At 32.9% G+C, this 15895-nt stretch overlaps 1 protein-coding gene across 1 annotated transcript; it reads left to right on the top strand.

Moving 5' to 3' along the window:
• Nucleotides 1-379: 379 nt before the first annotated feature.
• Nucleotides 380-11521, top strand: LOC143057372 (uncharacterized). The gene is made up of 3 exons (XM_076230680.1): nucleotides 380-443; nucleotides 8289-8469; nucleotides 9236-11521. The coding sequence occupies exons 2-3, from the start codon at nucleotides 8295-8297 to the stop codon at nucleotides 11290-11292; spliced, it is 2232 nt and encodes a 743-aa protein (XP_076086795.1). The 5' UTR covers nucleotides 380-443; nucleotides 8289-8294; the 3' UTR covers nucleotides 11293-11521.
• The last annotated feature ends 4374 nt before the right edge of the window (nucleotides 11522-15895 follow it).

Here is a 15895-nt window from a genome sequence, read left to right as displayed (position 1 = left end):
ATACTTGTAGTGTAAGGATTAGAGAAAAAAAATCAAATGCTTAATACTGTTGCAAGATAAAAGAGTTTTAGATCGTATGTACTCTAAAAGATCTTTGGAATTTTTTAGTATCCACATCTGATTCACGCCACCTCTAGAATAGGCAGTTTCACAATACTTGAAGCCCGGCTTTGATTGATTTGATATGGGTCAATCTTTACGGTATTTGATTCCTTGAATACACACTAAAATTTTGCAGTTTCATTTTAACGCTAACTTGCTAGAACGGAAACAAAAATATCTTTAAAATGTGCAAGTAAACTTTGTTTTTGGTTGCAGTATCGATTTTGATTTTCCCCAAGGGTGAATTTCAATTCGCACCAAAGTAAATCAGTAGTGAGTATTATTTAATCATAACATGGACTTACATTGACAACAACGGTGTGTTTATTAAATGACGAAAAGTATGTATAATTTGGACATTTTATTATTATCTAATATGCATGTTAGCGCTAAACTATAATTGTTGAGAATATAACATTTTAATATTCCAATAAACATAGACTTCCTTGATGCGAATTCAGGAGTTTGAAGGGGAAAATTAGATAATATTAGGAGTAAGACATATAAAGAGTCTATGTATTAACCATATATGTAGCTCCATAAGGTGGACTGTCCTTTTTTTTTCCAAGTAAGGAACCGGGTTTAATAACTGAATGTCCACCTGGAAACCTAATGAGATTTACATTTCCAACATGCTAACATCTCATCTACACAAAATGTATATACAAAAAAACAACAGATATTCCCTGTAGCATATTAATCTATTGTAATAAAAATTCATAATATCTAATAAAATTTGTAGATTTAGCTAACAAGGTCCTTATATTTGTATAATGTAACATTTGTTTATAGTGGAAAGTTGTTTTAACGTTAAATAAGCTACAATTAAAAATTGCTTGCTAGTCCCTCTCTGTGATTACCTTTAAATAAATCTGGTTCATTTCCCAATCAATCTATCATGAAGGAAAGATAAATCATCCAATTTTTATCATAGTATTTTTCAAAAATGATGAACGGTTCTTTATATTGGTATGTAATCATTTTAAACGTTTCAAATTTATGAAATTATATTTGTACATCAATGTTTTTGATACACCAATAACAAAAACTGAAATATATTGAATAGATACATTTTGTAACTATTCAAATTTATATCAGAAACCTAAACTTAATTATAAAATAATGAACCTGTTAAAGGGAGGCAATACTCGCATAACTTTTTTCGAATTGGCACATAATACAACGGAATGTCACTCTTGCATACAAATGGCACATCAGTATAATTAATTAACTGTGCATTCGCGCTCCACCTTTAATGATGATTCTAAATTTTAAATATAACCAAAAGTTGTTAATCTATAGATAGTAAAGACTAATGAAATCTAACCCACTGTTAAAATATTTCTTTGCATTTTAACTGCCTTAAACTATACTGGCAGGGCCGTAACTACCTATGAGGCAGGGGAGGCAACTGCCTCCCCTGAATTCTCTACACCAATTTTTTTTTTCAAGTAATAAAATGAAATATTGACAATAAGATAAGATAAGATAAGATAAGATACTTTATTTTCCAATTATGGGCCCCAAAGGGCATAAACATTACAACATCAATAATTTTTTTCATAATACAATACAAACAATGAGATAAAAAAAAAAAGTTAAACGAGAACTTTTTAAGTTCTTAAAGAATACGTAGATAAAGAATCTATAGTATGTTTTTTTTTTAATACTAATGCATTTTATTGCAAGTGTGGTTGATATAGATAACAAACAAGTAGCCCAAAAAGAAAAAAAGAAAAATAGATATCCACATATGTATAGTACACAAAAAGTTGGATCAATTAAATATATAATAATTAGCCAAAAAGAAAGTAGAAATTAAACATGTCCATGACTCATCCTGTGTCAGCAGCAAATAGGAAAGCATTATGGTTTCCTAAAGGCAGCTGACACCAGGGGGCGATACCTTATGGGCCATAGGCATGTAAAATGTGTGTAAATGTCTCTTTCCTACCTGTATCAAAAGCAAACAAGGAAGCATCATAGGTAACTTGAATGCAGTTGATACCAGGGGACGATGCCTCAAGGATATAAGAGAACATTTGAATAAATAATATATCTTAACAATTATTTTTTTTTTTTTTAATCGGCTAGTATGTTTGTGATATTCAGATGAATATAATTTTCTATGTCCAATCAAATGTATATACACACATAGATTTCCTTTAACTAATCTTCACTAAGGAAGATGTTTGTATATAAAATTACATATTATTTTAAGTAACTCAACATTTTCTACACTAAATAACCAGATAATTTTGCTTTGACTGTTCATATGATTAAAATAAGAATTATATTGTGCAATACTAGCTAACATACAATTTCTATCATCCTCAAATTTGTTACAATCAAATAGAAAATGAGCCTCATCTTCGACAGTATTGGAAGAACATTTATTACATATTCTGTTAATTCGGGGAATACCCTGATATCTACCTAATTCTATTTGTAATCTATGAGAAGATACACGTAATTTAGTAAAACTTCTTCTAAGTTCAAAATTCTTGATCAATGTTAGATATTTTTCAAAACCAAAATTTGTTTTATATAAAAGGTAGGTTTTCAGTTTACTGTCTGAAAATTTATCTATTTGTTTTTTCCAACAGCTAATAAACAATATTGTTAGCTTGGTTTGTATATATTTCTTAAATTTGTATAAGGATTCACAAAATGGAGCATTTATGGCATTTGTATAGTCAATACCAAGTATTTTAAAAACAACATTTATTGAACCATACCATGATGTTATATTCATGTGATGTAGTGTCTTTGATTGTGTATATGCCTCTTTTAATAGAGGAAAATTATCACCTAAATTCTCTAATCTATACCAGTACAATAACATTCCTTTTATAATATTAAAATATATTGGAAATCTTCCAAGTTCAGATAACACTGCAGCATTTGTTGTTTTCTTGTGTACCCCAAGTATAAATTTACAAAATTTTATATGAAGTTTCTCACAAGGTAAACCTGAATATAATTTTTCAAAAGATATATCATCCTTCTTACATTTAGAGGAAAGAGAATTAAACATCCCCCATATTTCGCTACCATATAATAAAATAGGTTTTACAGTGTGGTCAAAAACATGAATACTTGTTTTTACATCAGGATTAAGTGATAAAAGATCTTTCCTTAATTTGAAATGAGCTTTCAGGGATTTTTTGTATAGTTCATTTTGAGCATAACTGAATGAACCAGATGAGCTTAAATATAAACCTAGGTATTTGTATTTTGAAACACATTCCAGATTTATATTCTGAAATGTGAATATCTGTTTTACATGTCTGCCTGCCTTGTTGAAAATCAGCACCTTTGTCTTATTAGTATTCACATTGAGACACCAATCTTTGCAAAATTTATCAAGCATTCCCAGCTTTTCTCGTAGTCCTTCAGCTGATGTAGATAATAAAACAATATCATCAGCATACATTAAACAATGTAGATCTTTGTCATTGACATTAACTGGGTCTCTAGTATCTGACAAATATCTGGGCAAATCATTTATGAATATCTTGAATAAATTCGGACTGAGGTTGTCACCTTGTTTGACTCCAATATCTAATGGGAAAAAATCACTTACTTGATTTTGAATTTTGACACATGATTTGCTAATTTCATACATACTTTTAATAATGTTATAAAAATAAGACCCAGCCCCAATATCTAGTAGTTTAATCTTGATCCCTGTATGTATAACAGTATCAAAAGCCTTCTGAAAATCAACAAAACAGGCAAACAGTCTACCTTCTTTTGAATTACAGTATTTGTTAATAAGACAGTTTAATATAAACATATGATCTGCAGTTCTGGCTTTCCTTGTGAATCCAATTTGACTATCATGTATAATATTATGTTCCTGAAGAAATTTGTCCAGTCTTAGACTTAATATTCTATTAAAAAGCTTTCCAATTGCACTTGTTATTGTTATTCCTCTATAATTGTTAGGGTCACTTGTATCGTTGCTTTTAAAAATTGGTGTAATATAACCTTCAGCCCAAGATGTTGGGTATATACCTGAAGACAGACAAGTATTAAACATCTGTTGAAAACTTTTTAAAAGGAAAGTCTGTCCATTCTTTATCATATTATTACTAATGTTATCCAAGCCTGATGATTTATTGCATTTTAAGTGTGAAATGGCTTTGGATATTTCAGACTCAGTGATAACGGAGTCCAACTCGTTGAAACATTTTGAGTTTTCTAACTGTTTCAGTTTTTCACATAGCTCTGTATATCTACTTTGAAATTCACCTTTCAGTTGTGACAACTTTTGGAAATGTGATATCAAAGTTGATGGTTGTACTCCACATTTTTTTTTAGTTTCATTTTTTTCCTGTAGTTCATTAATTAAGTTCCAATACAGTTTTGGATTCTCTTCGTGCAAGGAGTCCAGCTGACTAATCAATGATTGTTTGTATTGTTTGTATTTATATTTCCTTAGTTTGGAGTATTCACGATTCAGTTTATAAAAGTGATTTTTGATAATTGGATCATATGGAAATCTTGAATAAATTTTTCCATAATTAAGCAAGTTAGTTCGAGCTTGTTGTAAACTTGCATCAAACCACTTTTTGTTTTTTTGTTTGTTTGTGTGTTTTTTTAAAGGTCGTTTAAGTGATAGATTTGCTGCTGATAAAAAGATGTTTGAAAGTTTTGATGATGCTTCATCTACTGATGTCTGAGTAAATTGAATTGTGCTGTTGTTGAATTCTAGTATGTAGTTTTGTAGTGTATCTGAAGAAAGTGTTTCTTGAAATTTTATTGCTGAACAGTCAGTCCAGATATAATTAGGTGTCATATTTTTCAACTGGATTGGAATATCATTTTCTCCAGGAACACAATATTTTGCAGATAATTCCCACTCAAGTTTACAATGACAATCAGATAATGTGGGAATAAATCTGGATACTTTAAAATACAGTACATTTTCAAGAATTTCTTCCGACACAGCAACATAATCAACCACACTTGCACCATTGGGGGTATAGCAAGTAAAATTACCAAATGTATCACCAAGAACTCTGCCATTTAAAATTCTTATTTGTTTACTAATGCAAAAATCCAAAACTTCTTTGCCTCTTTGATCAATTTTTTGGTCTCGACTTTTTCTTGTCATAATGTTTTTGTCAGTAGGGTATGTATCAAAAATTGGAGTAAATTTTGAATCATCGTTTACTATAAAGTCATTTTCAGAGCCTATTCTGGCATTAAAATCTCCACATAACAAAATTTCACCCATTTTTTTATACTGAAAGATATCTTTTTCTATGCATTCAAAAACATCAGAAGAGAGTTCTTGGGTATATTTAGACGTAACTGGGGGGTTGTACAGTACACAAATAAATAGGTCACTTTTAAATCCAAAAAAGGATTTTTCTAATTTAATCCATTGATAATCTGGATTACTGTTAATCAATATTTTGACATGAGGTTTAACGTGACTTTTCTGTAGAATTGCTATACCCCCAAAATGACGGTTATTATTTGATAATTTTCTACATATTGGATGATAATGAAATTTACCAATATTGTGTATTTGGGAATTATATCCCACATGAGTTTCGACTAAAAAAACAATGTCGTAATTCTCTATATGTTTCAGAAAAAGGGGATCCTCTGCTTTATTCATGCCCTTTGAAAATAAGCCACCTATATTCCAATAACCAAATTTTACAGATGATTGGTTTGATTTTGGCATTTTGGTTGATACAATTAAATCTGGTATAAATAATAGAATAGATTTTCTATCTATAAAAAAAAAATAATAAAAATTTGTCTCTAAATAAAAGGAAGAGACAACAAGGAAAATATTCAGAAATGTAAATATTTGAAATAAGTAGATTTATTTAGAGGATAGTTTTTACAATGGTTTTCTAAATACAAATAGTCTATGATATAATGACAGATAATTTCTTTTCTATGTATCCTCTTTTAACTGAATAACTATTAAATTGATTTGGGTTGAATAACCTGATATCCTGGGTTAATTCAAGATCAAAAGTATGATTCAAATGTGAAAACTAAAAATAAAAATGAATGAAATAAAATAAAAAAGGCGAACTTTTATACCTAGCAGAGGTTACATATATATGACCATGTAATAGTGTGACTTCTTCACATAATGGCTGTTTCATTTGAAAAATCTATTCAAATGAGAATATGAATTTATCAGCCCAAAAAAAAAGAAGAAATATATAAAGTTGTACATGTATATATAAATTATATGTATGTACACGAAGAACTTGAATTTATATTATAAACAACCTAAGTTTACAGTTTTAACAGTGTTCTAATGATACGTGATATATGTCATTTCCCAGATTTTTGATCGATAGTGAACCGTTTCAGTATTTGTTTTATTTTATTTTTCTCGTGTGGCCTTCCGTCTGTTATTCAGTATTCGTACGAGAACACATATATATATGAAACTTTGCTTTCGACAATTTTGAATAAAACTTAACTATTCACATTTATTTAGGAGCTCAATTAAGCAGAGGAAGTTCCCTTTGTATTGTGAATCGGCTGAATCAGCTGTTGGATAATTTTTTTAACGTCTCCCGAACGTACGAGGACATTTTGGTCAATGCCTTAGTAGTTTAAACACTCCCATTCGTTGTAGCAGGGACTTTCTATACTAAGTATATACTAGTATAGAAACTTTCAAAGTCCCTGGTTGTAGTTATATACATGTCTGTTTAGCTTTCAACAATATTGAAATTCAAGGTCCTCGATAAAAAAGATATCTTGCGTTCTATGATATCGCTTTATATGTTTTTTTTTTAACTTACCAGTTTGATTTCTAACAAAAATATCTTTAAATACAGATAATAATTGTTTGCATAAAAATTGCTTCCAGGATCCAGCAATACTGATGTTTCTTAAAGTAAGGAAATCGAAGGAAAACGGGTCATTTTTAGCCACTGATTTTATTGAGAAAAAAATCTGCGGTCACAATGTATTTAATGTTAATAATTATAGGTCAAAGTACGGCCTTCAAGACGGAGCCTTGGCTCACCCCGAACAGCAATCTCAGCTTCTTTTTGCATAAAAATTGCTTCCAGGTTCAAGCAATACTGATGTTTCTTAATGAAAGGAAATAGAAGGAAAACGGGTCATTTTTAGTCATTATACTGAGAGAAAAAAATCGGCGGGGGGCTGCGCCCCCAAACCCCCTCTCTTAGGGGCCTCAATCGGCGGTCCCAAACCCCTGCCTCCCCTGAATTGGAACCCTAGTTACGGCCCTGACTGGATTTCTACAAAACTTGGACAGAAGCTTGTTTATGATCATAAGATAGTATCCAGAAGTAAATTTTGTGAATATAAAATTCCATTTTCCCGTATTTTACTTATAAATGGACTTAGTTTTTCTGCGGAAAAACATTACATTCACTAAGTGGTTAAAGTTTTTAAAAATTTTAATAACTTTCTTAAACTCACCTGGGTTTGTACCAAACTTGGACAGTAGCTTGTTTATGATCATAAAATAGTATCCAGAAGCAAATTTTGTAAAAAAATAAATCCATTTTTTCCGTATTTCCCTTTATGGGTGAATGGACTTATATTTTCTGCCAGGTAACAACACATTCACTCTGTGGTTAAAGTTTTTAGAATTATAACTTTCCTATACTATTTTTTATTTGTACCAAACTTGGACGGAAGCTTGTTTATGATCAAAAGCTAGTATTAAGAAGGAAATTTAGTTAAAATTTTGTTCCTGTGTATAAAGATAGTATTAAGAGGAATATTTTATTGATTTGTTTCCCTTATTTTTGTTGAGCATGCGATTTACAGCAAAAGTAGACGAGACACTGGGTTCCGCGGAACCCTTACGAATTTTTATTATTTCAGTCAAACAGTAGACAAATAATTCAATTTTCTTATATGATTTTAAAGTCTTATTTTTGACTGAGATATTTAAGAATTGTGAGATTGTCCACTTTTTTTCAGTCTTTTTCTCTCGCCCTTAAAAAAAAGTATTTTTACCAGAAATATATATATGCTTATCAAATGAAACAAAATCGCTATTCACATGTAATCATATAAGCAAGTAGTAATAATTAGATCTATTAATAAAACAAACACTAATTAATATTCGAAAGTTAATTAATGAGTAATGATGTTTTATTTTCGTTAATTAACCATTACACATTTACTCTAACAATAACTATTTTTCTTGACAGAGCATCATGAGTATTAGTGATGAGTTCTATAATAAAACATCCAGGCAGATTGCTTATAGTCAAGACACAGTTGAAATTGATCCAACTGTACAAGCCAAACTACTCGAAATACTTAAAGAGAGATTTAATATCACTGGTGTACAAGCACTTAACCAACAATTTCTGGACCAACTTCTCAAAGGTTTGTTAACACTATAAAACATACGTATACATATGAACAATCTGACCACACAGATATGAAAAAAAGCATTGTCTAAGTTTTTTTTATCACATGTACAAATGTCAAATGAATGCCATGATTTTTCTTGTGAGACTGGGAATTAAGACTTGGTAATATATTAGCCCTAAAAAAAACTTATTAGAATAATGTAAAAATAAGGAGATGTAGTATGATCTCGTGGAAGAATGAATTCAGATTTATGTCGGACCAATGGTTTTTATATGTATAAGTTACCGTGAGAAATTATCAAACTGACGTAAAAAATGGAATCTTGTTTGCACATTGATAAAATCAAAGAAATAACATTAAGTTAACATTGGAATTTAACTTGTAAAATTTACATCTAAAATTGTTTCCCCCCCCCCCCCCCAAAAAAAAGAGTTATTTGCAAAACCTTAAGGTGTTACACACCCTTAGAAACGAGAAGGCAGAGAAATATTCCAAAAGAAAAACGAAATCATATATATCGTTGTGATATTGGTGCTGAGTGTCATTATCTGTTGAAGTGTCAGTTTCCAGGCGTCATACACATATGAAACAATCACATTTACCGTACTCGTAATTAAAAATTAAAAAAACCAGGTGTATTTACACTATGTATCATAACAGAGACATACTTTTTTATCGTTTCATTTCTAAATTCGATCTAACTACCATATATGAAACAAGCTACAATAGATAAAATCTAATATTCTGTTCGCTAATTGTACTATATATTCTTCTTCAGATTACAACATGACACGTGAAGATTTTCTAGCGAGTATTGACGAGAGCACGACCAAGTTGACGACAAAAATAGTGGACAGTGGGGATGATGGTGATTCTGCAATCAGCTGGGGCCTTATAGTGCCTATTATCTTAATAGGTGTGTTTCTTGCTTGTGTAGCCGGTTGTTTGTACTGGCACCAGTGGAGAGACAAAAGAAGGTCTAATCACCATAGCGTAGACAGAAGTGTCAACACCTCATTTGACCGCTTCTCCAGAGTTATTGGACGAACACCAACTAGCCAGATTGACTATGTCCGTGGATCGACTCGTTCAACAACACCATTGAATATATCAGATAAGGTCAATGTAGTCCCATTGACAAGTTCAAATCCTGGACAGTTCAAGTTTTACTGGGACAAAGACAACTGGAAGCTTTGTCCTCCAGAAGACAGTTTACCCCACGGTGCCTTGGCTGGTTCCCGGTCGAGTCTTCTACGACAGAATCTTTCACCGATCGATGAGATGGAATCTCCAAGTATGTATACAAACACAACGAGAAGCTATGACGTTGATGCTCAACCTCCATTCTCTCCCTATCATTTGACATGGCTTACACCGAAAGCTCCTCCACCATCATACGAAGAATCGGAACTTAGTTCACCAGACAAAAGTCAGCGGATCAACACATATAGCGGGTACACCGGATATAGCAAAGACAACACGACAGATAACACCTGCAGTGGATGTACAGGATACAGTAAAACCAACACGACAGACAACACATGTAGCGGATATACGGGATACAGTAAAACCAATATTACAGACAACACATGTAGTGGATACACAGGGTACAGCAAGAACACGAATTCTCCTTTCTATCCAAATAATAATACTCCAACAACAGATTTCTACGAGTTTGCATCAGAGCATGAAAGCTTACCACCAAAGGTAGCACTCATGGCGAATTCTTATCCATTGTCCAATGGTAATTCTCGTTTTACAAGCTATCCATCAACGCCACATTCTTCGCTGGAAAGTCTTTCAGAATCACAGGTAGATACGGTTGAGGAAATTTCATACCGCCGCCACAACACATCACAAAACGACAATATTTATGACAAACCTGACAATGCTTACAACAGGAACAGTCAATTTAGCCACTATAGAATTGAAACCGACCACAACCGAAACAGTGTGTACAGTGCGAACGAGAATTACCATTCCCAAGACAGTCAGTCTAGTAATTATAATACCGCTAGAGACCATACCAGTCAATACGAGGAGGAGTATAGTATGGGTGTACCAAGTCTGCCAAGCAGCATCCTCTATTATCATCAAAAAATGACCAACGTCAACGTGATGATGTCCGGTAAACCACCATTATTCTCTCCACATGCTTTCCGTACTAGTCAAGCCAGCAGTCTGGAATCGTCTGATACTAACTATACAGACAATACCTCAATGCTTCCCTGTGTGGGTAGTAGTATAACGTCAGGGAATCCCACAGGAATATCGTCCCTCCATCAAACTAACAGTGTCCATACTTCCATGGGACAACAACATCCTGCTGAACTGTCAGAGAATGTTAGTCCAGAAGACTTGTCTAAAATTGTAGATGAATTGTCTTCCATTAGACCCGGCTCAAATGAACCAACATCCGTTAACCATGGAATTATTAACAGTATGATCGGCTACGAAGGTCCTGTTGGACAGAGTTATGTTGCTGATATTTATCCCCCACAACAACAAGAACAGGGACCTTTAACCGGAAACTTCAACCAAAATATTACAGAATTGTTTAGAAGCTGGAGTGTAACAGCGGAGTTAGATTACAGCTCTGTAAGCAGTCAAGGAGCAGGGACTTCCATGCAAACACCATTGAACGAAGGCTCATTCTCGTGGGATACTTATCCACTTAAAAAGAACACTTCCAAGAACCTTGTTGCAGAAGTTAAACATGGTAGAGTCGTAACTGATGTTAATCATAATGTTGTAAGCCTCAATAATTTACCACAACCAGGAAGAAATGTTCAGTTTTCTGTTCCAGTTTTAGTGGACAAAACATACTGGGTTTGATTAGGTGTTCAGCAAGAGAGTTAGAATTTGAAATTGAACTATGCTATTGCAATACGAAACACAATTTAAGTAAAAAGAACATGTTAGAAAAGTGCTACATAATTTATTTTTTTCATATTGTACATACATGAATATTGCCATCATGCAGTTTGTCTGGATTTGTTATGTAAAATTGAGTTTATATTGTATTTATTTCAACAGAAGTATATAACATAAATATAACATCACGTATGTTTGTTTGCTTGTTTTTTGTATTTGTTCATGTTACAATCTCATTGAAATACAATCAATTGTAAGCTAACTCAATGGTGTACCATAAGGTTTAAAGGGTGTTTGTTATCGGTTAAACGCTATTCATGTATCGATTAATCGCTATTTTTCGGTTAATCGTTAATTAAATATCGGTTAACCTCTAACCAAGTTGCAATTTGTTTTATCAAATCAGACTGAAATGTGAAGTCATCAAAGTGACAAATGTTGCACCAAAAAAATCGACAAAATTCCACAGAAAAAAGATTCAAGGACCATATAACTTCCGGATACACCAAAAAAATAAAAAAAATTAAAACAACAAACTATGACATAATATAAACATATGGAAATGTTGTATGATTACCGATGAGTCAAATACCATGCCGACCAAATGACGTAGAAGTTTATAGTTATAGGTCAACAATGATCACAATAAGCTACAAAAGGCCACGAAATGTAAAACAATTCAACCAGAAAACTAACGACCTGATTTGTGTTCAAAACCAAAAAACCAAAAACAAATAGGGAAAACAGCAACAAATGACTACCACTAAAGTACAGATTCCTGTCCTGGAGCAGGCACATATATAGGCGGATTCAATAACAATAACGATACCAATTTTTCTGCACCAGATGCGCATTTCGACAATACATGTCTCTTCAGTGATGCTCGTGGCCAAAATATTTGAAATCCAAAGCTTATATAAAAGATGAAGAGCTTTAATCCAATAATTCCAAAAAGTATTGCCAAATTCGTGAAAGGAATCAGAGCTTTGCATGAGGGAGATACATTCCTTAATTTATAATAATTTGTAACATTTTGTAACAGCAAATTTTAATAAAACAAAAAATCCGTATTTTCATGCCAGTACCGGAGTACTGGCTATTGGGCTGGTGGTACCCCGGGGACTAACAGTCCACCAGCAGAGGCATCTTGAAGTTTGAAGTATAACCACATCCCTTTGAAGACTATAATCTATATCTTAAAACACGTTAAAGAGTAAACAAAATCTCTCCGATCAATATGAGCTACACCAATCACATCGTCTTTGAAAACATGAAATAAAACAAAAAGACGGTCACATCTCAAATATCTGTTTAAACTTTTGGCTTCTTGAACATAGATGGCGGATGACTGGGTTACTGCAAGGATATGTTTTGCTATTGGTTGCTGTTTAGTTGTGACATGCTCCACTTCTCTCCTTTTGTTCATAATACATTTACTAGTAGTTAATCAGATATTTCATCCCGAAGTGATAACAATATATAAAATTAGACTGTATATACACACGAGCCAAGCAAAAGATTTTTTTTCTGATTTTACCATGCATAAAAGTTTGTACCGCTCACTTGGTCTTTACGCAAGTGCAACAGAGAAACAATGAAGCGATCTGCTGTCGATGTAAGATATGTCTATACTTGAGACGTAACAATATTTGTATTCATCTTAAACGAATAGTTACTTCTTATAACTGGCTCAAAATTGTCAGTCCGAGAAAAAAAGGTTTTAGTATAATCCTTAAAAGAAAAATTATAAACACATATCAGAAAGCACACGCGGAATTGTCTCTCCTGCTTTACGTCTAGTTATTGAATTTATGTTGAAAGCCTGTAATATGAAGTTTTTTACTACAAGCTTCGAACAAATTTTCTATGTCATGCGGTCGATGTCAGATGAAACATGCCAGATGGACAAAAAGTGACCTATAGTTGTTACGGTAATGTCTGTGTCATTTTAGTCTTTTGTGGATAGTTGTCTCATTGGCAATCATACCACATCTTCTTTTTTATAAAGCTGAAGCCCGCTTCCTGTAGCGGATATCAATTTCTCGCTGTGTTAGACCCATTGGTGACCCTTTCTGCTCATTGGTCGGGTTTGTTATCAATTTACATTTACAAGTTTTATGATGCCAAATGTGATGCGCTAAAATATATCTGAGTAAATAAAAACCAAAAACAGTGAAAACAATATATAATTTAATCAGCAAAGTCCAACTTTCATTATGTAGAGCCAAATATATGTAGAAATGGAGCATTCAATGACTTCAAATTACCCGTACTAAGGAGGCATGTAGCTAATGCACTAACCTAAACGATGGTTAGAAAGCTTGGCTTTCCTTGGTTGGACTGAAAGTCAGTCCTCAGAGGATTCAACATAATAATCCTAACTGCCACACAATCATGCCATACACCAAATAAGCTGATCTAGTGTTTGTAATATAATAAAAAGTTGACTAAAAAAATAATAACACTTGACCAATAAAATATGAAAATGAGGTAAAGGTCAGACGAAACCAGTCAGTCTGACATGTATAAATTACAATCATTCACACAAAAATATAGTTGACCTATTGCTTATATAGTATTCGAGATACAGATTTGACCTCAAAACTTAACCTTGACCACTGATCCTGAAGAAAATGAGGTCATGTCAGGTGACTCCTCCCTAATGGACATGTAAAACTGGCAGGCAATCCATACACCAAATATTGTTTATCCTATTTCTCATCCACGAGTATTTCATATGAGTGACAAAGTTTTTTTGTAAAGAAGTTTCTGAACCATTAAAATAAGGTCAAGGACATTAGACATGCGACAGACGTAAGTAATGTAAGGCAATTGTATACAAGATGAGGCATCTTGTATAAAAAAAAAATGGGGTATGATTGCCAGCGAGACAATTCTCCACAAGAGACCAAACAACACAGAAATCAACAACTATTATAAGTTATATGGTTTGCTACTGATCCCCTACGGATCCATAGAGGGTTAGTAAAGTTAGTAAAATGCATATTGGGTGAGGCCGGAGCAGAGATTTACAAGTGTTGCAAAGTAACAACACTCAGTCAGCACCACATAAGGAACTTTCATGTCATGTTTTATTTCACTATATTTAGTGGTTCTCTAAAATAAGACATTTGTATGTATTTCCCGTAGGGTCCTATGTTAAACAAAATCCCTCTCTGACAGTCATCTTGGGTGATGGATCAGCTTCAAAGTAACAGTACTTGGTCAGTGGTTCTCTATAAGGACATTTGCATGTATTGTTCATAGGGTCCTTTGTTAAACAAAGTTCCCAGATGGTGGCCATCTTGTAAGATGGATCAGGTTCAGAGTAGCAACACTTGGTCAGGATCTCATAAGGAACATTCATGTCATGTTTAGTTTCATTCCATTCTGTGGTTCTGCAAAAGTTAACCAGATGCTCCTCAGGGTGCAGCTTTATACAACCGCAGAGTTCGAACCCTGAACATTGGGGCAAGTATGGACACAACATTCAAGCTTGATACAGCTCTGAATTTGGATTGTGATTAAATAGTTGACACAACACAGGTTTCTGACACATAATGCATGTGGTCTAAGAACTTAAACTTAAAAACTTTAAATTTTAAATTGGACATTACCTATTATGGTCCAATATCTAAAATCTAAATACATGGTTAGATTCAGCATATCAAAGAACCCCAAGAATTCCATTTTTGAAGAAATCAAATAAAGTTCAATTTTGGACCCTTCAGACCTTAATGTGGTCCAATCTGATAACCAGGCCCAAACATCAAAAATGTAAATACAGGGTTAGATTAAGCATATATCAAAGTACTCCATATATACATTTTTTGTTAAAATCAAACAAAGTTTAATTTTGGACAAACTTGAAAACTGGGCCTATAATAAAAAATCTAAATACAGGTTTAGATTCAGCATATCAAAGAACCCCAAGGATTCAAGTTTTGTTGAAATCAAACAAAGTTTAATTTTGGACCATGATTTGGACCAACTTGAAAACTGGGCCCATAATAAACCAGATGCTCTGCAGGGCACAGCTTTATACGACCGCAGAGCTTGAACCCTGAACGGTTGGGGCAAGTATGGACACAACATTCAAGCTTGATTCAGCTCTAAATTTGGATTGTGATTAAATAGTTGACACAGCACAGAATCAATGTGGTCTAATGAACTTAAAAATTATTTTGCCTTTGAGCAGTTCACTATGCTGTTGAATATTAATCCTCTCAAAAAAATGTTTGAAGAAATATTCTTTTTATTTATGAAATCTGAAATGAGAAAAATTGACCCCCCCCCCCCCCACCCCAAATTTTTTTTCACATCCCCCTTTCCCTTATTCCAAAACTGATCTCAATTCAAATTTCTAATGGCCCCTAACAATAACTACTCATTTAAATACATCATAAAATGTTAAAATGTAAAAAAAGTGCTTGTTATCACTGAATGGTAAAGATTGTTTTAATTTATCAGTTGGTAGTAAAAGTGAATATACATTGTATATTGTATAAAACACTGATTTAAGTTGATTCAACTACTATTCTGGACAAAGAAAGATAACTCCAAT

The sequence above is a fragment of the Mytilus galloprovincialis genome, chromosome 1 (genome assembly GCF_965363235.1).
Source record: "Mytilus galloprovincialis chromosome 1, xbMytGall1.hap1.1, whole genome shotgun sequence".
NCBI lineage: Eukaryota > Metazoa > Mollusca > Bivalvia > Mytilida > Mytilidae > Mytilus > Mytilus galloprovincialis.
This window is presented reverse-complemented; position numbering and strand designations above follow the sequence as displayed.

Coding starts and splice junctions, on each gene's coding strand:
- LOC143057372 (XM_076230680.1), top strand. CDS start 8,295: ATGAGTATTAGTGATGAGTTCTATAATAAAACATCCAGGCAGATTGCT. Junction 8,470..9,235: donor TCTGGACCAACTTCTCAAAG/GTTTGTTAACAC, acceptor ATTCTTCTTCAG/ATTACAACATGACACGTGAA.